Raw genomic sequence first — 24,231 nt, 5'->3', positions numbered from 1 at the left:
TTAGGGAATTTAGACTGTAAGCTCCAATGGGGCAGGGACTGATGTGAATGAGTTCTCTGTACAGAGTTGCGGAATCAGTAGCTCTATATAAATAAATGGTGATGATGATGATGATGATTAAGAGTTCTATTTACTATTTATTTTTGCACATATGCATTATGTGTATTCTACAGTGTGTTCAGTCTGCATACAGTAAGTACCATATAGACAGAGCATACTTATACCCATATTTAAATGAAAGCATTTCTTGATATCCTCTTGTACTTGAATACGGATGCATGTGTGCTCAATTTCCAACAAATTAAAAAAGAAACGCAAGTTAATTTTTCATTCCAAGATGAATCAGGCCCATTAGCTCTCTTCTTGCCCTCCTGCCCACTAATGGCAGATTCTAAGTCCTGAATCTCTGTTTTGTAAAACATCTACTCACCCATTAGCATTCAAACCAAGTACCTAAATGGGTCTATAAGGGACAACAACATTGGTAAACACAGACGCATGTTTCGCTAGGACCTAGCTTTCTTAAGGCAAACCATTTTGACTAAAATAACTTGTAAGTTTAGGATATATATAATATAATATATAATATAATATAATATATTATAATATTATGACAACATCATAATATATGATGACAGTGATCCTCTTAAACTAGCAATGTACATTAACAACATACCAGTGTACATCCTTTTGATATAAGCTTCCTCTCAACCATTATATGTTCCTTGTTTTCCTAAACTTTTCTAATTATTTCTAAAAGAAAAATAATATACCAACATTTTACTTTGGAAAAATGTTTATTTACATTGCATATTTAAAGTTTACAGATTGCATAAATGGTCCTGATAATGTCACGGATACATGAACACAATTTTCATACATATGTTAACACATATCTTGATGCAAGCATAATGCAGCTGCCACCTACACTAAGCACCCTAATTATTAATCCTGTTGCATAATGTTTTATTTTTCAGCTACATTTAATGCACTGTATAATTAAGAAAGCTTGCATATTATGTTTTATATAAATTCCCAGACTTGCTTAAACTGTATTTTATGCTATTTTATTTACTGTCTGTAAAATGCTATTTTCACTCATAATGTTTATGTTTATGCATAAATTATATATATTTACAGTTGATCTGACTATTTAATAATTTCACCGGTAAGTGAAAAGACTACTAGATTGTGGTAGAATCAGAATTGTGACTATTGCAGCAACATTTTCTGTTGTCTACACAACCAAATAAATGGATGAATAGCGTAGTACAATAGAAATAGAGCTGTAATTATATTTAGATTGATAAGGCTACTGTCGTCTGTTCCTACTGGCACCTGCATAACAACAAGGAGAGCTGGCACTGATTGGCCAGGGTGCAACCACTGGCAAACCGCCCAAGATGCTTGACACCACCCCACTTTTCACTACAGTACTGTAGGCCATTTACACCTTCCAATTTCAACAACCATTTAAAAAAACACAACTGGTCAAGTGGACTGTTGCTCCAGTTCCTCTTTGCAGCCTTCCCACAATCAGAATAGTGCTTCAGCCTTACTAGAACCTTAAATTCATTAAAACTAGATAATTTTATAGTTACTATGTTGATGACATCCCCAGCAATTTATAATTTAGTATTCTAGTTTTTACTTTTCACTCTCATTGGAGGTGTAACCTGGGGCCCAAGGTCCCTTAAATGTAAAACCAGTTTTGACTAGAAAAGAAAACATTCTGCTAAAAATATATTAATACTTTTTAAGAATTGCATATAAAAAATGAATGCACGTGTATGTCATACTTGGATTACACTTTCTCTGAAAGGGATATACTACTCATTTTTATGAAATATCCACCACGTAGTTTTGCAAAAGACATGTTGTCTACCAAATTAAAATATTATACAGGTTGAAGATTTGGCAGCACTGTCCCCTCCACCGCCTCCAGCAGCTGCAGCTATGAGCAGAAAAGAGAGAATGCAAGTATTAGAAATACATTTTAGAACTAACTTGTACTATAAAAAAAGTGTAGTGTTGTATCCCGTTAGTTCATGTGAATTGTTAATGATGCCAAATTGTATAAATAAGGACTGCAAAAAATGTTTAAGATAGGACAATGACTTTTGTGTCTGTATAGAACATCCCTCTAGATTTTCTTTATCACGTTTCTATAAATGTGAAGCAGGTCTGCTGACAGAGCATACCATTTACTAGACTACCATTGTCTGTGTCTCTGTCACACAATCCCTACTTTTGCTCATAGTTTGTATAGAGGGCTAGTATTAATGTGTAATCATACAAATATATGTTGAGGTTAGTGTTCATTTAATATAACAAAACTAGTCTGCATTTGGTGTAATTACATTAGGTGTAGTTGTATGGTTTAATAATTTGCTCAAAATCTCTGTTTGATGTATGTAATACTAACTCTGCATTAACAACAACATATTCCTAAAATAAAAAAACAACATCTCTCCTTTCTATAACTAAATATGTTTTGTTATCTTCACCCACTGTAGCTTTAAAACATTGAGATATTAAAAATTGAACCTTCTGTATGTATCACATTACTGTTTAATATGTTATATAGTACATTATAGAAGAGTATGCCAGGTCCGCCCGGGCAGTTCAGGACAGCTAATTGAAAATAAATTGGTTGAATAACTAAAGTGACTTTGGCAAAAGAGGATTTAGAAAGATTATGGATTAAGGTTAATATAATTAAATATATTGTGTTCCACCAGGAAACTAAATAGTTTAGTAGTTAAGAGACAATAATGATACAAGTGTTACTAAATGAGCTAAAAGCTAGGTAATTAGCAGGTACAGAACATTGCCATGATTAGTGCTTAATTATATCAACAATAAAATATATCCAATTTATTCAAAGGCCTTTGGAACTGAAAACTCAGTTTGGGACCACAGTCTATGTTCATTGTTTGTAATAATTGTTGTAGCAATTTTTTTTCTGTACAGATATAGAGCTATAACACTGTGGACTATGGGGGACTTGAGCTACAGTACCCCCTCAAAAAGACATAAAAATATTTTGGCTGGGATGGGTAAAATTTGAGTAATTTTATTGAGGGTGATAAACACCTTTTAAGCAATTGCTCAAGTCAGACATAAGGAGAGTTTTGCTTATCGCAGCCTTCTCATGCACCCATGTCTACTGGTACTCTATGGAGAGGTGCAAAGTATTACTGACCTTCATAGTAGTAAATGTTTATCTAGGTAAGGAGTATGTATAAAGAAAATGTTGTAAGTAAGTTAAAACTCCCTGTGCTAGAGATTTCAGGCCCATAATGTTGGGCAGATGAAGCATTTTGGGTTGGTTATGTACATGAGTGAATATGCTGTTTTAATGAATAAGAGAGAAATGTCTAAAGATCAGTTCCACAAAAATAAAGTGCGAGGCAACAATGGAGACTTTGTTCCTAATTGAATTGCCCACCTTAGAGTTTAATTACGTATAAGACCTGCAGTCCAAAAAAGGTGGACTTATACTTAAGTTAAATGACTGATGCTCCATCCAGAGAAATGTGTACAATAAACTTATCAGGATGCTATGTTACAAGGTCTATATACTTTTTTTTTTTTATAAAGAAGATGATTATAATATTATTAATAATAATAATAATAATAATAATAATAATAATAAAAAAAAATTATGTAAACTTTTTTCTTTTATTGACCTTTTCTTGCAGCAAGTTCCTCTTCTCTTTTCTTCTTTTCTTCTTCGATTGCCTTCATTTTTGCCTCATACTCATCAGCAAGTGCTTTCCACTCCTTTTTGTTATTCAACAAACCATCCAACATTGGCTGAATTTCCTCATGGAATCGAGAGAACTCCTAAACAGCAACAAATCCATGTCAATTATTGTGAATAATTCAGTAATTCAGACTTGTCCTATACATCTAGTTTGTTATTAATGTAACAACAAGAACACGGGGCAAACTTATGTCACAGTGGGGTTTACAGAGCCAATTAGTATATGCCATTGCAAGGGCCCCTTCAATTGTCAAATATAATATATTTTATATAAAGCACTGATAATATACATATTTGGCCAATATATAATATTTGGCGGTGATATCAATGGGCAATGCTGTAACTTTTCCAATGTTTTCATTCAAAGATACAATAAGGGCCCTTTTAGGTTGATAATTTAATGACCAGTCTTAGCCTGTGAACAATGTAAAACACTATGCCAGCCCAGAAAATCAAATAAGCAGAAGTCCACACACCTACTTCTGTCTGATAATTAATGCCCTACATTACAAATAATGCACTAAGAAGGTCTAACAGTTTTTTGTTTTTAATTGTGATTAATATACATTTAGTTTTACAGATTAGTGTCTCCAAATACTGGTAAATTCTTTTAAATTCCTTTATTTATTTTATTTTCAATTATATCCTCTAATAAAAGCAAATTACTTCTTAAAATAGCTCTAGTTTAATGAAGTATTTAAAACTACTAAATGATCAGCCTATATTCAAAATGTAATGCCCCATTCAGAGCGTTTAGGCCATGCCACACCCCTATCCCTGATGACAGCATGTAGAAGTCACTGGTAGGACAAAGAACTTCTTTCCCATGAGAACTGAGTCAGGTCTCATGGGAAAGAAGTAGTAGGTAACACGGGCAACTGCATCCCGAAAGAGGGAACAGCCAAGAGGTGTAAAAGAGCCGGTGCATGCTTGGCTGATCACGTGGTGGCCAACTCCATAAAGAACTCTGATTCCTGTGCTTAGATGGCTGAGTTTTTGTAGCTGGGGACTCAGGACAGAGGGTTCATGGTTACTATAACAATCTCCAGAAACTCTTTCACCAAGGTGCAACCATCCCCTCAACCTGGGCCTCATCTACTATGCAGCCTCCATTATCCTTTCCATCCAGACTCCCAAATTAGCACACTGTACCATGCAACAATCCCAACTCTCAGTTTAGGGGCATTTTCCAAGGGGGCTACTCCATGGGAACAACTGCTAAGGGGCTTTCCAGATTATTATACTGCCTTTACTCACGTGCTGGAAAACACTGTCTGTCTGAAGGTGGGGTTTCTGCCATGCTGTGACCCTGCAACTGTTGGGACTATCCCCTGCTCTCTAATTACCCTAGTCCTTGCGGAAGCTGACAATATGTTGGGGGCACCCCAGACTATGGAAAACCCCTCAGGTTCCTCCTGATAATTTAGGGTTTGAAAACACCCTAATGGCACCCACCGTGCACCCTCCTTACTTTTAAAGGATTTCTTTTTGTGGTGCTTTATATGATGTGGGTCCCCCTCCTAATCTGACCTATAACAATCATACATAGTGGTCACCTAACACGTCCCCTATTTTCTCTGCCGGTGACTTGGTACCACACAGCTACCTATCCTGGTCCTGGACTTAAATAAATGCTTCTCTCTATTTGTGAAGAAATAAACTCTGGTCCCCCTGTGAGGTTAAGCTCCAGGCACCAGTGACGTGTCCTATGTGTATAAGGCACTAGAAGGACTATACTAAGACATCCTCCCAGTCGTCACTGGGGAACAGAGTCTAACAATGTAACACTGCAGATACAGGCGCTACTGCACCACCACATTACTACACCTGTGTCCACTCTCTAAAGACACATGTGCAGGGGCCTTCTGAACACTTATGCTCCCACCCACAAGCTAGATAAGGCAGAGAAGAGTGCAGGAGAGGGGGTGCATTAACCTCTTCATGCATACCTCAGACCACAAACAGTGAATAAGGGTTACAATAGGTACAGATTACAATAATTATATCATAATATTAAACTTTAATATAATAAATATTTCCAGATCTTTTTACTTTGATATAATATAGCTTTGGAGACATAATATATTATTATTAGTAGTAGTAGTAGGAGTAGTAGTAGTAGTAGTAGTAGTAGTATTGGAAGTAAAATATGACATTAAAATGTTTCAGTTGTGACATACATAGTTCAGTTAAGGTTATAACTTAAAAAGTAGTAATTAGAATATTCAAAAGCAAAATTATAACTTTAATTTCATAATTACAAGATGAAGGGTAGACATTTTACCTAGTAATGCATTCATCCATTTTTAGACGGTATGAGTCAAGTGAGAAGTATTTATAAAATAAAATGTTTTTTTTTTCTATTTTAGTATTTCTATCAGGCAAATAAAAATACTATAAAAATACACACAGATAAGTTTACTTTTTATTTTTACTTACTTTGTATACAAAAGTGCAGACAAAGTCAATAAAGCCACACTGAAGCTTCGGCAATTCTGCAGACTTATTTCTGTCCATCATTGGCTGTTAATAAAATAATTATATAAAAAAAAGTTGGATATTATAGTTATTATTACTCAGTATTAGTGATTCTCTCCTCTGTAGTAACACATTCCTTCCCCCCTTCCCTGTTATACATTCCCCCTTCACCTCTGCAGTAACACTTTACCCTCTGTAATAGCATAACTCCCATCACCTCTATAGTAACACATTCATCTGACCCTTTTAGAAGCTCTCCCCCTCCCCTAGTAGCAACACACTAACACATTCCAACACCTGTACAAACACATCCCCCCTACCCACTACCATCAACAGATTAACACATTCCCTTCTCTCAGCAACACATCCACCTCTTACAAGAACACATCCCACCCCCCTCTGCAACACCTTCTTTTCCCCCAGCAACACATTCCCCTGCACACACTTGTTAGTACTCCCAGCCTGGTGCAAGGGGCCTATTTTATGTCCGGGTCTCACTGTAGCTGCAGGGGTTGGAAATGGGAAATTTCCCACCCCCACGACCAACATGAGTCCCGGTATAATGTCCCAGGACAGAAATACTGGAGTAGTATTTCTGTACCAGGTCTCCCTGTATCTCTGTCCTATTTCACCTCAGGCATGTTGAGCATTGGTCAGCAGATAGGCCCCGTAGGGGTCTCTGTATAATTTTATATATGTTAAACATCTGTTTAAATTAATGTGTCTAATGTATGTTTAGATATCTGTAAGTGTGCAATTGGTTATAGTTGACAGAGACTTTTTAGATTAGTTTTGTGTGACTTGCATCATAAAGTTTCAAGGTTGCTTGTGCTTCAGACTCTCCAACCAGAACACTCATACCAGATAGCATTTGGTACATCCGTTTTGCTATCTTTTAGCTGGTAAAAAAAGCTCATGTTTAGGTAATGTGGAGGTTTCTGCACACAGCCCCATGCAGTTATCTCTAGCAAAATAATAAAAACTATAATAAAGTGACTGGCAACCCTTTCTTACCACACTCCACCACCATCTGCTGGTGAAGTCCATCCAATACCTTGGGTACTGTATTACAGCCCCTTTCTACATGTTTCGGAATGTGCCCCGATACATCCGAGTCTCCCTGACTGATAAGGTGGGTTAGTGTATTGTATGATACATTTCATGGAATACGCTGTAGTTTCTAATGGTGATGTGAAGACAAATCCTTTTGAATATAACAACCTAAATCATAAACGTGGCTTTGAAGCATAAATCGTGGCTCAAATATGGTCTTATTCTTGTGAGAGCAGAATTTGGTGGAATGTTGATCACGTTAACTCTTTAGCTGCTCAGCTCTGTTGGTGTAACATGCTAGATTGTGGCAGTGGTTATGTAAGCATGGTCCTTTCGAAAAAATGCCTCTACTCACAATAGGCTGCTGCTGAAGTACTGTTCTCTCCAAGTCACCCTGCTCCCAGAATTCAGCTGCGACTAAAAGAGCAACCTAGTAAAATAAAAGAAACAGTGAGCAAACCACAAATAATACAAGTAAATAAAAGTAATAAAATAGTAAAAGCTATTCTATATTTCCTTTATGAAAGAATTCATAGAATTGAAGGTAATTAATTGAATTGAGATATTACATAATGAATATGTATTTATTTACAATATATGCATAAAACTAATGTATATAAAGCGTACAATACTAACATATTTAATTTATAACATGATAGAAAGTAGTTTCTGACCTTGCTCTGGACTTCCCAGGGTTTGGTGATAGCAGATAAATCACAGGCTGTCATCATCATAGCCCTGCAGATCAACCATAACATCAATAAATCAATATGTCACATTCAGGTTAATACCAGAACTAACTGCAGCTTAGTGTTTAGAGTTGTTTAATGACAGTAGCCAGGAAGGAATAGGGTATTATTGTTTATTGCAATATAAGTTCGGAAATTAATTAACAGTCCTATAAGTGCTACCGTGGGGACAGCCCCCATGACTCGGCCATGATTATCTGCAACCTAATCCTTATCAGACCAGTACATAAAAATATAAAAATTTGACATTGGTATAGTACATTGTAAAGTGTGATAGTAATAGAAATTATCTGTCAATAGTTAAGCATATTCTTCCAAGTCTCCTTTTGTTGCCAATTTAGCCATAATGGTTCACCCCACGGCTGCTTTTGTGCTGTGACATGTACCCTTTTCCTTACCAAGTCTCACTGCACAATCATCTCTCCATAGCACATGAATGTTGGTATGCAATGCTTGCCAGATACCAATAGTGGAACTGCTTTCCAACGCAAAAGGATGGTAGAAGCACTAAGAAAGGCTCTGCCACCTCGCTCTCATCTATTTACTTCTTCTGATGGTCAGGAATACCATAATTACAGGTAACCAAGCCTGTATAACATTTGATTATGTTGGCAGATCTACAAGTTTGAACATATTGCCATTATAATCCATGATCTCCCCAACCAATTCCCTGCTACTTGGAGCATCTGGTCCTCACATTATGAACCTAGCTCAACCTCACACACATAAGAGACTTTCCACCTACAACTATTTGGTTCTAGAGCTGACAGAGAACCCAGTTTCCCTCTCTTCTTTCCTCCCCTCTCCCTATAATGACATCCCTATGTTTTTCCTTCTTTTGCTTTCTCCCACCCCGCTCAGTGGCGCACGCAGGGGGGGTTTCTAAATCTCCAGAAACCCCTCCCCAGCGCTAGCTCAGTGCCCACCATAGCGGCACTGTACTATACAGCACCCGCAGCGGTGCTGTATTGTATACAGCACTGCCGTGGACGCTTCTTTGGCAGCACCGCGGCTGCTGTATAGGACAGCGCTGCCGAAACTGAGCTGCTGCGCATGCTCTTTCTCGTGGTTGTTTTTTGTTTTTTTTTTGGTAGGGGGGGGGGGGGGGGCCCTGCCTCTCAACCAAGTTTCTAGAATGGTTCTAATACATTTTATCCCTTTCTAAATTTGTCTCTTACTTCATATATAACACTGTTTCATTTTTTATCTAAGAATCTGTTTTATGTTAAGTATATCACACCCTTCCTCTGCCAAATTCTTTTTTCTGTACCCTCATACCTTGATAATTCTGTGAAATTCAAATAAAAATCGATTTAAATAAAAAGATGTAACTATGTTCAGTATTTGGTTAATGACCTCACAAGCTACATGTGTGAGAGCTCTTGATATGAATACATCATTGATGGTCTTTATTTGTCCTAGTGCCACAATGGTTTTCCTTCCATATGTCACTTATAGTAGTGCTTGATAAATATGTTATGGAATACAGTATACAGTTGTTGACAATATACCTACATAATAATTTCTTTTCTAGTTGTTTCCAGTGACAAGTATTCAGTCCATTTCTGTGTATCATCATACGTCTTTGACTGGTCAACGATTTTCTGAAACATTGTTCTCTTCCTGTGAAATGGCATAGTAATAATTAGTAATCATTGCATTCAATCTGCAGAAATATATATTATTGCTTATAATAGCTGTGGAAATATAAAAATATGCTTAACCTATGTCCCAATGTTTAGGCTGCTGCCTAGACATCTCCCATTGTCTAACACCTCTGAGCAAGATTCTTGTCTCACGCACACTCTAATTTCTTCCATCCCTTCCCAGTTTAATGTTGTTTCTCTCTCTTTCTTTACTCTTTTATGCCCTTTGTAATTACAAAGCTTTCATATATTGCATTTCAATGATAAATCTCTTAAAACTGAGTTAAAAAAAAGATGCATAATCAGTTTACTTTATACTTCTGAAACATGCTATTACCAAGTTATCAGAGATCGTTTGGCACGATGATTATATTTTACTTACAATTTTAAACACTCATCATCAGCATCACCATTAATTTATATAGCGCCACTAATTACACAGCACTGTACAGAGAACTTATTCACATCGGTCCCTGCCCCATTGGGGCTTACAGTCTAAATTTCCTAACACACGGAGACACACACAGACTAGCCACCGTGCTGCCCCCACTCACTAATACTTCAAACCGCCTGATTAAAACTGGCTTATTGAAACAAATATCCCCATCAATGGGAAATGTATAAGAATCCAAACAAATTCTAGTTCTACTCTAGATTATGATGACTATGACTTACCAGACAATATTCTTAAGGACAGATTCGTAGTACCCTCAAGGCCCAATCACTAATGGTTATTAAACCATTAATATTATTAAAAAAAAATAGGGATTTACATATGAACCATGTTCCTAACCAACATAATTATAATCCAAATATAATTGCAAAAGTTATTATTATTATTATCGTAGATTTGTAAGGTGCCACAGTGCTCCACAGTGCTAAACAGTAGGGAAAACAGTATATACATAAAACAGAGACATACAAGGCAGGCAAAACAAATGCAGACATGAAAACAAAGGGTATAGAGGACCCTGCTCATTAGAAAGCTTACATTCTAAGTGGAAGAGGGTACTGCTGAAACAAGAGGAGTAAATGTGGCTTAGAGTGGATATTGGGACAACTGTAAAGGTGTATTAATGTGAATAATATTACCAGGGATAAGGTTAGCTTTAAAAAAAAAAGATAGTTTTTTAGAGAATGTCTAAAGATTTGAAGGCTGTGGGAAAGCCTGATTGGGCATGCTAGGAATTTCATTCCATAATGTGAAGCATCACAGGAGAAGGTGAGAGATAGATCGAATAGGACGGGAGACAGAGTATTTTGATATGAGATTTGAGGTGTATGAAAGGGTGATGCTGTTGAGGGCTCTGTAGGTAAGGGTGAGTAAAATGATTCTGGAGGACACAGGAAGCCAGTGTAGGGATTTGCAAAGTGGTGCAGCAGATGTGGAGCGGTGAGAGAGCAAGATCATTCTTGCAGCAGCATTTAGAATGGATTGAAGTGTGGATATATGGGTGTTGGTAATGCTGGATTGTAGGAGGTTGCAGTAGTCAAGATGGGAGATGATGAGAGAATGTATAAGAGGTTTGGTAGCATGTTGAGTAATAAAAGGGTGTATTCTGACAATCTTTTTAAGGTGAAATCGACAGGACTAGGAGAGAGTCTGGATGTGAGCAAAAAAGCAGAGGGAGGAGTCAATAGTGATACTAAGGAAACGAGCTTGGGAGACTGAGGAAATTGTGATGTTATTGATCAGATGTTCTCTCAGACATCCAGTTGCTAACTAGACATATGTGGAAAGTGATTTTGCATAGATTGCTATTCTCCTATATGCTCTGTGCAAAGTGCCTATTGTCTAACACAATTATGGAATAACATTTCACAATCATGTGTTCCTGTAGGAAACGTTAACAGCACTGAAATGAACACAACTTTTAGATTTCATTTTATATGAAATTCAATAAATAACCGTAAAATAGTACTGTAATCATTACTTTGACAGGAAATATTTTCCTTGAGCTACTTACTTAAAGTAAAGAGCTAAATCTGTGGCTATGATAGCGATATCCATCAAATGAATGACATGTTCATGTTGTCTTCTGTTAAGATTCTGGTAAATGTTCATGGACTGCCACAAAAAATAAAGTCAAGATAATAACAATAGTTTTTTGTTTTGTTTCAATCAAGTAGTTTTATGTTCTGAAATAAACATATCATGAAGTGAAAATATTTAGAGTAAGCTAGTAGAATATCTACTGGATGTTTACATTTTGGTTATGAGAAATGTATTAAGCATATAAACATGTCATTTCTTTTGTCACCAGTAGGCCACCATTATTTATTACTTACACACTTAATAATAATGTAGACATAAGAAAAAGGATTGTTTATTCTCAATTATTTCTAACATTACATGCAATGCACGTTAGGAGACATTTAAGAAAGTACATTGGTTGAAAGCAAGCAAAACAATTATCTTATAATGTCTTTTAACAAATAAACAATTACACTGTCATTTAAAAGCTGAAATAACATGTAAAAGTACATGCTGATATATGTTCGTTTCACCGAATACGTGATGCGGTTAGTAAAATGATTTTGAACAGGGTAAAGTGATAAATGGCAATAAAAGGTACCTTTTTTTTAATCTCTGAGGCAAATAATGATAAATATGCCCCACAAAATGTCAATATCTTTTGGGAAGTCCTGCTGTCAATACCGTGAAATCTCCTTTGGAAATAGCAAATATATAAATCAGAAATGTCCGTGGTTGCAAGAGGAGTTTCTGCCAATACGTAGGACAATTCAATTTGACATTAATTTTCGAATATACTGTTCCAGTTTAACTTTCATAAATGTGTCTCTTTTTATTTATCCATATAAAAATTCCTTTTGATCACTTTCTGCAACCTTCCAATTTGTGATAACCTTTCAGTTACTAGAATCTTTGACCCTTTCCTACGGAAATAACACTCTAAAACATTTTAAAGAACAGCAATTTTCACCTCATCTGCCAGCAAAAATTTTCCAAACTCCAAGTGATGCCTCTCCAAAATAGAGGAGCCATGTAATTTTGCTAGTGGATGTTGAGATCTATATTGGGAACAAAACAGAATTAGCTAAGCAATGCAAAATGACCAAATAAACTGAAAAGAGTAACTCTCAAAATGTATAATTTGTGTTCTACCCATTAAATTGCCATTAAATACCAAAATTAAATGACTTACTTCATCTGGTATAGATTATTTGTTCCCCTGTGGTCTATGTCATGGCAAAACCCTGCAGTGACCATTGCCATGGCTTCTAGTTCTGTGTAATAGCGTTTCAATTTCCCAGTCTATAAAAACACCAAATACAAATGATGCACACATACCATAACATACATGTGACATGTACATCTTCAGGTATTATATATGACAGCATCATTAACTTGTCATGGTATATTTCTATCATAGAATTTTTCATGGCTTGTGTTTCCTTAAAATGTAAAACTATGAATTTACAGTGCATTTATGTAACATAAAAGTGAAGAACAAATGTGTATTTGTTTAAGTTGGTGGCATATTATGTATAAAATTATAATCATACCTAATTAACTGAATGCATTTAATATAGGAGTGCAAAAAGGAGGTTGTAAGGGCAACTACTGACCAAAACTAGTACTACAACTATCCTTATACAATTCAAGACATAATTTAGGATACGTAGAAATGGGCCTGGCATCCTAAAAATTTTGGTTACACTATCAAATGTAAAAAATCCTTTTCACTCAACATATGAAATCCAAAACCTAATAGGCACATACCTAATAGGCATTGCTGTAACTAGGGCTGTGTGACATATGCCCCAGCCAGGGCCTGATCAACCACTAGGCTGACCAGGCTGCAGCCTGGGGCGCTGGGTCCCGGGGGGCGCGGCGCTGCGGGTATTTATTTATTTTCTTCATTATTTTTTTTATTTTTTTTTCTTCATTAATTTTTTTTTTAGGGGTGGGGGGGGGGTCGCCGCGGGGGGGGGGGGGGGTCGCCGTGGGGGGGTGGAGGGCTCGACGATCAAAAGCATTGGTGGTCAGTGGTTAGCAACACACAGCCAATCACAAGGCTGCCTGTTGCTGTGCAGCAGACAGGAAGCAGGACGTCTTCACTTCCTATCTGCTGATCTGAGGAGAGGAGCGACGCTGGCACAACTACAGGTAAGTGAAGGGGGGAACTGTTCTGCATATCTATAGGGAGGGGGGGAACTGCCTTGCATATCTATAGGGAGGGGGGGGAACTGCCCTGCATATCTATAGGGAGGGGGGGGAACTGCCCTGCATATCTATAGGGAGGGGGGGAACTGCCCTGCATATCTATAGGGAGGGGGGGAACTACCCTGCATATCTATAGAGAGGGGGGGGAACTACCCTGCATATCTATAGGGAGGAAGAGGGGGGACTGTCATGCATATGTATAGGGAGGGAGAGGGGGACTGTCATACAAATCTATAGGGTGGGAGGGGGGGGCTGCCATGAAAATCTATAGGGAGGGAGAGAGGTTGATATGTATGAAGGAGGGCAGAGGAGGGGGGCTGATATATGTGACTGGGGGAGTTTTGATGTGACGGGGGGATAGCTACAGAGTGGAGGTAAGGAAAATAGCTGCAAGGGGGATGGATGCAGGGTGGGAGGTAAAGAAAATGGCTGCAGCAGGGGTTAAGGAAAATGGCTGTGGGGGGGGTTGTGGTTAAGGAAAATGGCTGCAGGGGGTATTTAAAAAATAGAGCAGCTTTGGGGGGCAGAATCTCATGATTGTGTGGTGGTCACATGGGTGGTCTCAGCAATCACTAGAATACTAAATATTAGTGAGATGGGGCTGGTAGAAGTTTGTATTTGATTGACAACAAATATTCAGATATTGCTTTTATATAAGCCTGTCCAATTGGGTACTTTTAGCTGGCCATAATGGAGTGTTTTGTTTTAACTAAAGGGCCTAATCATCCAGGGTTTGCATTATAATACATTTTTGCATTTTCAAAACAGGACGCCAACTTTCCAGAAGCCAGCGAGAGGATAACAAAGTTGCAAGAGAGAAGAGCAAGAACAGGTAAGAGACAATGGCACAATCTGTCTAAATTTGAATGCTGGAGAATACACCTGAACATTCATATTCAGGAGTGTTCCTATACACCTAAATATATTCGGAGGAGGGGGGAGGGGGGGCGCTGTGGCCGTATTAGCCTAGGGCGGCCAGAACCCTTAATCAGGCCCTGGCCCCAGCCTAGGACGTAAAGCTGAGCGGGGCACCGACTCCTCACTCAGTACAGATTATTGCCTCCCTTGTCTCAGTGATAATCAGGTGTTACTAACTCTTACTGTGTACTAACAGTGAAAGCAGCTCTGAATCACTCATGTCCGTTTAAGCCAGAGTGTCATGATTGGTGCTGTATGTTGTGCACCAACCATTTGTGCTGTGCCATTGACTGGACTGTCACTTTGTCCCTGGGTTGGACACACCCCTTTATAATTATCCATGATTCATTTATTCCCACATGACAGAAATGTCCATATACAAAGAGTTGTATGTAAACTGGCATAAATAAACAGAATACATGTCAATGTCAACCCACTGCATAGCCTTGCAGAACAACCTGCTGTGGCTTACAACAACTGTGTTTAATAACCTAACATGAATAGGTTTGATATAACTATTGCACAGTCATATGTTCTTTACTATTTAACATTGTGTGTGCCATAAACAAATTAACTTACATTATATTAGACAATTGCTATAAATATTGATCTGGTTAGGTCATATGAACTCTGATGTCAAGGACTGATGGACTGTTTGAATGATTTATTATTCAATATCCCAACCTAGTATATATTTTAATTTCTTTTTAATTGTGTGCAATTTAGAATGTAAACTCCAATTGGGAGGGGACTGATGTTAATATACTAATGTATATATTCCCTGTATAGCGCTGCATAACGTAATTAGTACTAGGTAAAATAATGAAATAAATATTCATTCTGCATGAGTGAGTGGCATCCAAGTAAGTGTGTCAGTCATGTAGATTGAGAGACCCAATCTTGTTGTGCTGGGTAGATGATTTTGAGGACCAGTTTTATTGTTAGTATTTTATTTTTTCCCATTGATGCCAGAATGGTGCAGGGGGGGGGACTGACTCACATATCTGTCTGTGTCATTGTAGGAGGGATCTAAATCTAGCAATGGTGATATAATGCTATCCGGTATGCTAGCAATTATGATATAACGCTAAGCAGTGATGCAGTCTGCTGCTTCCATCAAAATGAAGGAAGGTATGCCAGTGTTCTCTTTTGCCCAGGGCATTAGAATGTCTAGATATGTTTCTGCATACCATCAAAAGTGTGAACATAGTTTGTGCAACATTGAATCCATGGCGCCAGTTGTGATAGGTAACCTTCCTGTATCCTTTCTTCATTGCATACATAAACCGTACCAGTGCCTAGGTAAAGGAGCAAACATATTAATGGCAGCATAGATATGCACATTAAATTCCATCTGAGGGATAAGTCCACAATTTTAAAATATTTTCATCTAAAATAAGTTGACCTTTGGGGCTATTAGGGATGATTCTACCTGGCTCCATTAATTTGGAAGACAGTCTTTATAAGAGTGTATTTAGTCCAGGTAAGATGTTCCTAAACCCCTGGGGTTTGAATATTTTTACAAATAATGGTTTTCTAAACGTTATGCTATAATTTTTATAATGATATAGCTAAATGTACAGCGAGCATGAGTTAATTTTATTAGAGAATGTACCATTTTATTTACAGTTTTCTCTAATAATATCAGTATTTTCAAACCATATAACTGAAGTTTTTTGTCCCAAATGTACCACTGTAGACAGAAGATATTTGGTCTATAGGGCATAAAACACTATAACACTATTTTTCATCTTATGTTACCTTTGTACTTGCCTATTGTAAATATTAATTAAGGAATGTATAGCAATATTCTTGTTATAGCTACCTAGTCTATATGCAGCTGTTACTGGCGCTGGCCATAATCACAGGGATATCAGCGCCAATTTAGACAAACTGGCTCAGTATCATTGCATGTACACCCCACAAACAATCACCATGCGTGAAGATTCAATTGGTAGAGGACTACTGTTGGCCAGTGAAGTCATTTACTCCCAATTGATCACCACTCAGCCAGAGCAGTGAGCACCTATGTTAGCCTGTGTGTTGCCAAATTGCATCAGCTTACAGAGCTCCCCATTAGGCAGAGATTGCATTGTGTTTCTTCTATTCCCCAGTATACCGTTATCTCTTGTCCGACCCAGTTATATTCATGTGTGATAATCCTTCCAAAATACACTATATTGGGGATGTGAACTAGTGGAAAATGATGTGTATGACATATTTGGGGAAGTGTATGGCATCACAGGGAGAGGGACCGTGGTCGGGAAGATTAAAATTAAAAGGTAGCCGAAACCCTGAATATCCAATAGGTTACAGCCTAGCGCACTAGGCTTTTGGGAATGGGGGATCCAAAATTTTTGGTGGGGCAAAATTGTAACAGACAGAGGTATACACTGAAATTAATTTTAAAATGTTAACATTTTAAAGTAGTAAGCTTTTAATCTTGCCATATCCCCTTGGTAAAGGCTGAAGACAATGGGATATCCTTGGACGGGCACTTGAGGTTAAGCAAGAAGGAGAGACAGAGATGAGGCAGGTGCAAGTGTGAAACCTTTCCCCCTCCCCTTCATATCTTCACCCTCCGATGCGCTCACTCATGTCTCCATTCTGCTATACAGTTCATATTTTAATAAAAACTAAATGAACTACAATGATTTCCATGTCCCTTTTAAAAAGCCAAGTAGAGCTGAGTTTTGAAAACATGGGAACATGAACATTGGTGGAGGGGTAGTGAAGAAAGCCAGACTTTAAATTACGGGTTAATTTTTACCTACTGCATATTAGCCTGGCGTGAAAGGCGAGGGGGTGCATGAGCATATTAGCCTAGGGAGGCCTGAACCCTTAGTCAGTCCCTGTAGATAGCAGGCAAAAAGATGGCATACATAACTCCCTAGCTTGGGTCATAGTCAGCAAAGAACGATAACATAAAACTAGGTACACCTGCATGAAGAACCTTTCTGTTTTTCCATCCTATCATTAATACGAAGCAGGAAGGAAAGAAAAAAACCTGGAGAAGTCATGAAGCTGAAGAATAAAACTATGAGAAAAGATGAAGAGTTTTGGCTGTACATCTAACACCATTTCATAGGTGGTTATATAGTACCTACCTCTGGGGGTACTTGAAACTTTTTGACTACACCAAGCTCATAGTACATCTGAATCCCACATTTCACAAGCTCTATTTCAGTACATTCCAAATCTGAGAAACGGAATTCATAAATTTCAAATTTGGTGGGTCCAGGTAGCTGTTTTTTCTGGAAAAAAAATGTTAATCAACACATTGTTTGAACAAAGTGTATGTTTAGAATTGAATGTGTCCGAAAATATTGGTAATACTGAGCACTGTTTTTTTTCATTATCAGAAAGATTTTAGTTTACTGTTTGAATAGCAGTCTATAGTTTGCTGATCCAACTGTACTAGATGATCTTATACCTATTATTATTTTTTCAATATTCCCACCAGTTTATACATACAAGGACTTGTGCAATTTCATCCTCATCACATTTGTCAAGCTCCTTTCCAAGTTTTGCACGGGTCGGCTAAAATAGAAGGAAAGACAAGACAAGCATTAGTGTTATGACAAAAAGTATGACAGTTGAATATTTACATTTATTTGCTTCATAACAACACCATTTGCAATGTAATACAATGCAGTGGCTCATGGGGATATGACACATTAGTCTATGTTATTTAATACAAATTGTAAAAAAACAAACTACAATTAAATAAGTGTTTTTGCATTCTTTTAAATTACATTTTATAAATAAAAAAATATCTCTCTCTCTCTCTCTATCTCTATATCTAACCAGGGCATAGCAGAAATTCAGAGACCACGCATAACAATTACCAAGATATCTTGGATTTCATCCTTATTACACTTCACGTGGTACATCACCATATCCTGTGCAATGTCTTTACGGTTCTCCAGCTTGTTCATCTTGTCATAAGTGTCAGTGTTCAGAACAGACCAACCAAGAAACTGTGTCAAAGACTGTTGAGATGGAAACATTTAAGCATCAATCATTTGTTCAAGGGACAATGTCTACTTTCTTTTTAGATAATAAATAACATTTCCCTAATCTGCATTCCCAGTATCTCCATCGATTGCACATGTAAAGTATTTAATATAAGTAAATAAATAATAAATATATATATATATATTAGGGATGAGCGCGCTCGGATTTCTGAAATCCGAGCCCACCCGAACGTTGCGGATCCGAGTCGGATCCGAGACAGATCCGGGTATTGGCGCCAAATTCAAAAGTGAAACTGAGGCTCTGACTCATAATCCCGTTGTCGGATCTCGCGATACTCGGATCCTATAAATTCCCCGCTAGTCGCCGCCATCTTCACTCGGGCATTGATCAGGGTAGAGGGAGGGTGTGTTAGGTGGTCCTCTGTGCTGTTTAGTTCTGTGCTGTTTAGTTCTGTGCTGTTTAGTTCTGTGCTGTTTAGTTCTGTGCTGTTTAGTGCTGTGCTGTGCTGTGCTGTTTAGTGCTGTGCTGTGCTGTGCTGTGCTGTGCTGTGCTGTGCTGTGTTCTGCAGTATCAGTCCAGTGGTGCTGTGTGCTGTGCTCTGTCCTTCTGAGGTCAGTGGTGCTGCTGGGTCCTGTGCTGTGTCCTGTTCAGTCCAGTGGTGCTGTGTCCTGTGCTCTGTGCTTCTAAGGGCATAGTTATTTCCCCAATATTCCCCTGTGTTTAAAAAAATAAAAAAAAGTTTTTTTAAAAAATACCAAAAACTACTTTAATATTTTTTAATTACCACAAAATTTTCACAACCAATCCTGCAGTATAAGCCCATTGGTACTGCAATATTACCAAGTTCACACATTCAGCAGTAAAAGTCCAGTGGTACTGCAATATTACAAAGTTTACACATTCTGCAGTATCAGTCCAGTGGTGCTGTGTCCTGTGCTCTGTCCTGCTGAGTTCCGTAGTGCTGCTGGGTCCTGTGCCGTGTCCTGTTCAGTCCAGTGGTGCTGTGTCCTGTGCTCTGTGCTTCTAAGGGCATAGTTATTTCCCCATTATTCCCAAGTTTTTAAAAAATAAAAAAAAAGTAAAAAATAATAAAAAATTTAAAAAAAAAAAATATATAATAATTATAACCAAATTTGCAAAACCAATCCAGCATTATAAGTCCATTGGTACTGCAATATTACCAAGTTCACACATTCTGCAGTATCAGTCCAGTGGTGCTGTGTCCTGTGCTCTGTCCTGCTGAGTTCCGTAGTGCTGCTGGGTCCTGTGCCGTGTCCTGTTCAGTCCAGTGGTGCTGTGTCCTGTGCTCTGTGCTTCTAAGGGCATAGTTATTTCCCCACTATTCCCAAGTTTTTTAAAAATAAAAAAAAAGTAAAAAAAAATAAAAAAAATAAAAATAAAAAAATATATAATAATTATAACCAAATTTGCAAAACCAATCCAGCAGTATAAGTCCATTGGTACTGCAATATTACCAAGTTCACACATTCTGCAGTATCAGTCCAGTGGTGCTGTGTCCTGTGCTCTGTCCTGCTGAGTTCCGTAGTGCTGCTGGGTCCTGTGCCGTGTCCTGTTCAGTCCAGTGGTGCTGTGTCCTGTGCTCTGTGCTTCTAAGGGCATAGTTATTTCCCCACTATTCCCAAGTTTTTTAAAAATAAAAAAAAAGTAAAAAAAAAATAAAATAAAAAAAAAAAAATATATATAATAATTATAACCAAATTTGCAAAACCAATCCAGCAGTATAAGTCCATTGGTACTGCAATATTACCAAGTTCACACATTCTGCAGTATCTTGTGCTACATATAATGGAGACCAAAAATTTGGAGGATAAAGTAGGGAAAGATCAAGACCCACTTCCTCCTAATGCTGAAGCTGCTGCCACTAGTCATGACATAGACGATGAAATGCCATCAACGTCGTCTTCCAAGCCCGATGCCCAATCTCGTAGTACCGGGCATGTAAAATCCAAAAAGCCCAAGTTAAGAAAAAGTAGCAAAAAGAGAAACTTAAAATCATCTGAGGAGAAACGTAAAGTTGCCAATATGCCATTTACGACACGGAGTGGCAAGGAACGGCTTAGGCCCTGGCCCGTGTTCATGACTAGTGGTTCAGCTTCACCCACGGATCTTAGCCCTCCTCCTCCTCCCCCCCCCTACAAAAAATTGAAGAGAGTTATGCTGTCAGCAACAAAACAGCAAACAACTCTGCCTTCTAAAGAGAAATTATCACAAATCCCCAAGGCGAGTCCAAGGGTGTTGGTGGTTGTCAAGCCTGACCTTCCCATTACTGTACGGGAAGAGGTGGCTCGGGAGGAGGCTATTGATGATGTAGCTGGCGCTGTGGAGGAACTTGATGATGAGGATGGTGATGTGGTTATTGTAAATGAGGCACCAGGGGGGGAAACAGCTGATGTCCATGGGATGAAAAAGCCCATCGTCATGCCTGGTCAGAAGACCAAAAAATGCACCTCTTCGGTCTGGAGTTATTTTTATCCAAATCCAGACAACCAATGTATGGCAATATGTAGCTTATGTAAAGCTCAAATAAGCAGGGGTAAGGATCTTGCCCACCTAGGAACATCCTCCCTTATACGTCACCTGAATAACCTTCATAGTTCAGTGGTTAGTTCAGGAACTGGGGCTAGGACCCTCATCGGTACAGGGACACCTAAATCCCGTGGTCCAGTTGGATACACACCAGCAACACCCTCCTCGTCAACTTCCTCCACAATCTCCATCAGATTCAGTCCTGCAGCCCAAGTCACCAGCCAGACTGAGTCCTCCTCAATACGGGATTCATCCGAGGAATCCTGCAGCGGTACGCCTACTACTGCCACTGCTGCTGTTGCTGCTGTTAGTCGGTCATCTTCCCAGAGGGGAAGTCGTAAGACCGCTAAGTCTTTCACCAAACAATTGACCGTCCAACAGTCGTTTGCCATGACCACCAAATACGATAGTAGTCACCCTATTGCAAAGCGTATAACTGCGGCTGTAACTGCAATGTTGGTGTTAGACGTGCGCCCGGTGTCCGCCATCAGTGGAGTGGGATTTAGAGGGTTGATGGAGGTATTGTGTCCCCGGTACCAAATCCCCTCGAGATTCCACTTCACTAGGCAGGCGATACCAAAAATGTACAGAGAAGTACGATCAAGTGTCCTCAGTGCTCTTAAAAATGCGGTTGTACCCACTGTCCACTTAACCACGGACATGTGGACAAGTGGTTCTGGGCAAACGAAGGACTATATGACTGTGACAGCCCACTGGGTAGATGCATCCCCTTCCGCAGCAACAGCAACAGCTGCATCAGTAGCAGCATCTACAAAATGGCTGCTCATGCAAAGGCAGGCAACATTGTGCATTACAGGCTTTAATAAGAGGCACAACGCTGACAACATATTAGAGAAAATGAGGGAAATTATCTCCCAGTGGCTTACCCCACTTAGACTCTCATGGGGATTTGTGGTGTCAGACAATGCCAGTAACATTGTGCGGGCATTAAATATGGGCAATTTCCAGCACGTCCCATGTTTTGCCCACACCATTAATTTGGTGGTGCAGCATTACCTCAAGAGTGACAGGGGTGTGCAGGAGATGCTTGCGGTGGCCCGCAAAATTGCTGGACACTTTCGGCATTCAGCCAGTGCCTACCGCAGACTAGAGGCACATCAAAAAAGCTTGAACCTGCCCTGCCATCACCTCAAACAAGAGGTTGTGACGCGCTGGAACTCCACCCTCTATATGCTGCAGAGGATGGAGGAGCAGCAAAAGGCCATTCAGGCCTACACAGCCACCTACGACATAGGCAAAGGAGTGGGGATGCGCCTGAGTCAAGCGCAGTGGAGACTGATTTCCGTGTTGTGCAAGGTTCTGCAGCCATTTGAACTTGCCACACGAGAAGTCAGTTCCGACACTGCCAGCTTGAGTCAGGTAATTCCCCTGATCAGGCTGTTGCAGAAGCAGCTGGAGAAAGTGAGGGAGGAGCTGGTAAGCCATTGCGATTACACCAAGCATGTAGCTCTTGTGGATGTAGCCCTTCGTACGCTTTGCCAGGATCCGAGGGTGGTCACTCTTTTAAAGTCAGAGGAATACATTCTGGCCACCGTGCTCGATCCTCGGTTTAAAGCGTATGTTGTGTCTCTGTTTCCGGCGGACACAAATCTACAGCGGTGCAAAGACCTGCTGGTCAGGAGATTGTCCTCTGAAGAGGACCGTGACATGCCAACAGCTCCACCCTCATTTTCTTCCACATCTATGGCTGCGAGGAAAAAGCTCAGTTTTCCCAAAAGAGGCACTGGCGGGGATGCTGATAACATCTGGTCCGGACTGAAGGACCTGCCAACCATTGCAGACATGTCTACTCTCGCTGCATTGGATGCTGTGACAATAGAAAAAATTGTGGATGATTACTTTGCTGACACCATCCAAGTAGACATGTCAGACAGTCCATATTGTTACTGGCAGGAAAAAAAGGCAGTTTGGAAGCCCCTGTACAAACTGGCTCTATTTTACCTGAGTTGTCCCCCCTCCAGTGTGTACTCGGAAAGAGTTTTTAGTGCAGCGGGGAACCTGGTCAGTGAGCGGCGAAGGAGGTTGCTTCCTCACAACGTTGAAAAAATGATGTTTATAAAAATGAATAATCAATTCCTCAATGAAGTACAGCACTGCCCTCCAGATACTACAGAGGGACCTGTGGTTGTGGAGTCCAGCGGGGACGAATTGATAATGTGTGATGAGGAGGAAGTACACACTGTAGGGGGAGAGGAATCAGAGGTTGAGGATGAGGACGACATCTTGCCTCAGTAGAGCCTGTTTAGTCTGTACAGGGAGAGATGAATAGCTTTTTTGGTGTGGGGGCCCAAACAAACCAATCATTTCAGTCAAAGTTGTTTGGTAGGCCCTGTCGCTGAAATGATTGGTTTGTTAAAGTGTGCATGTCCTATTTCAACAACATACCTCTCAACTGCAGCTCATCCCTCCTCTGCGGGGATAATGTCTCCTGTGCTCTGACACGTCACTCTGTGTACTCTCAGCCTCAGGATCTGACACTACAGCTACCATGCCTCTTGTAGCAGCCCTCACTCCAGGGCCTCTTCCATGTGCAGTGTCCCCCTCTCTCTTGGGTTCACTATAGTGGCATGGAGTTCTCCCCCTCATCCAGGGCACACATTCCTTGCCCTGGCTCAGTCACCACGCTCAGACTTCCAGGCAATGCTGGGGGAGCCTGGGAGCTTCCACCCCAGGTCCCCAGCTACAACTCTCCTCTCCTGTGTCTTCTCTCTCTTTCTGACACTTTAAAGATCGTGCCTTTAAATGAAAAAGTCAGTCTTCATTGCACGACTATGTGCAAGTGCAACAGGGACATTTTTTTGGGTTTACAAAGTCAAACAATAACACTACGACCCTGTCTGTCTGGGGTCTGTCAATGACGAATTGTCTGGAGCATGTTTTGAG

At 39.4% G+C, this 24,231-nt stretch overlaps 1 protein-coding gene across 1 annotated transcript in view; it reads right to left on the bottom strand.

Moving 5' to 3' along the window:
• Positions 1 to 793: 793 nt before the first annotated feature.
• PDE6B (phosphodiesterase 6B) overlaps positions 794 to 24,231 on the bottom strand; it is a 57,162-nt gene continuing 33,724 nt past the window's right edge. Inside the window, exons 10-22 of the mRNA XM_075203938.1 lie at positions 18,651 to 18,794; positions 18,277 to 18,342; positions 17,910 to 18,056; positions 15,993 to 16,100; positions 12,863 to 12,972; positions 12,641 to 12,728; positions 11,663 to 11,763; positions 9,565 to 9,672; positions 7,975 to 8,038; positions 7,656 to 7,730; positions 6,209 to 6,292; positions 3,693 to 3,849; positions 794 to 1,954 (exon numbers count right to left, since the gene is read on the bottom strand). Coding sequence (XP_075060039.1) covers positions 1,890 to 1,954; positions 3,693 to 3,849; positions 6,209 to 6,292; positions 7,656 to 7,730; positions 7,975 to 8,038; positions 9,565 to 9,672; positions 11,663 to 11,763; positions 12,641 to 12,728; positions 12,863 to 12,972; positions 15,993 to 16,100; positions 17,910 to 18,056; positions 18,277 to 18,342; positions 18,651 to 18,794 — 1,317 coding nt within the window. The 3' untranslated portion in view covers positions 794 to 1,889. The remainder of the gene's footprint in view (positions 1,955 to 3,692; positions 3,850 to 6,208; positions 6,293 to 7,655; positions 7,731 to 7,974; positions 8,039 to 9,564; positions 9,673 to 11,662; positions 11,764 to 12,640; positions 12,729 to 12,862; positions 12,973 to 15,992; positions 16,101 to 17,909; positions 18,057 to 18,276; positions 18,343 to 18,650; positions 18,795 to 24,231) is intronic.

Source organism: Mixophyes fleayi, chromosome 1 (genome assembly GCF_038048845.1).
Source record: "Mixophyes fleayi isolate aMixFle1 chromosome 1, aMixFle1.hap1, whole genome shotgun sequence".
In the NCBI taxonomy this organism is placed as follows: Eukaryota; Metazoa; Chordata; class Amphibia; order Anura; family Limnodynastidae; genus Mixophyes; species Mixophyes fleayi.
Note: the sequence above shows the minus strand (reverse complement) of the source record. Positions and strands in the feature narration are given on the sequence as shown.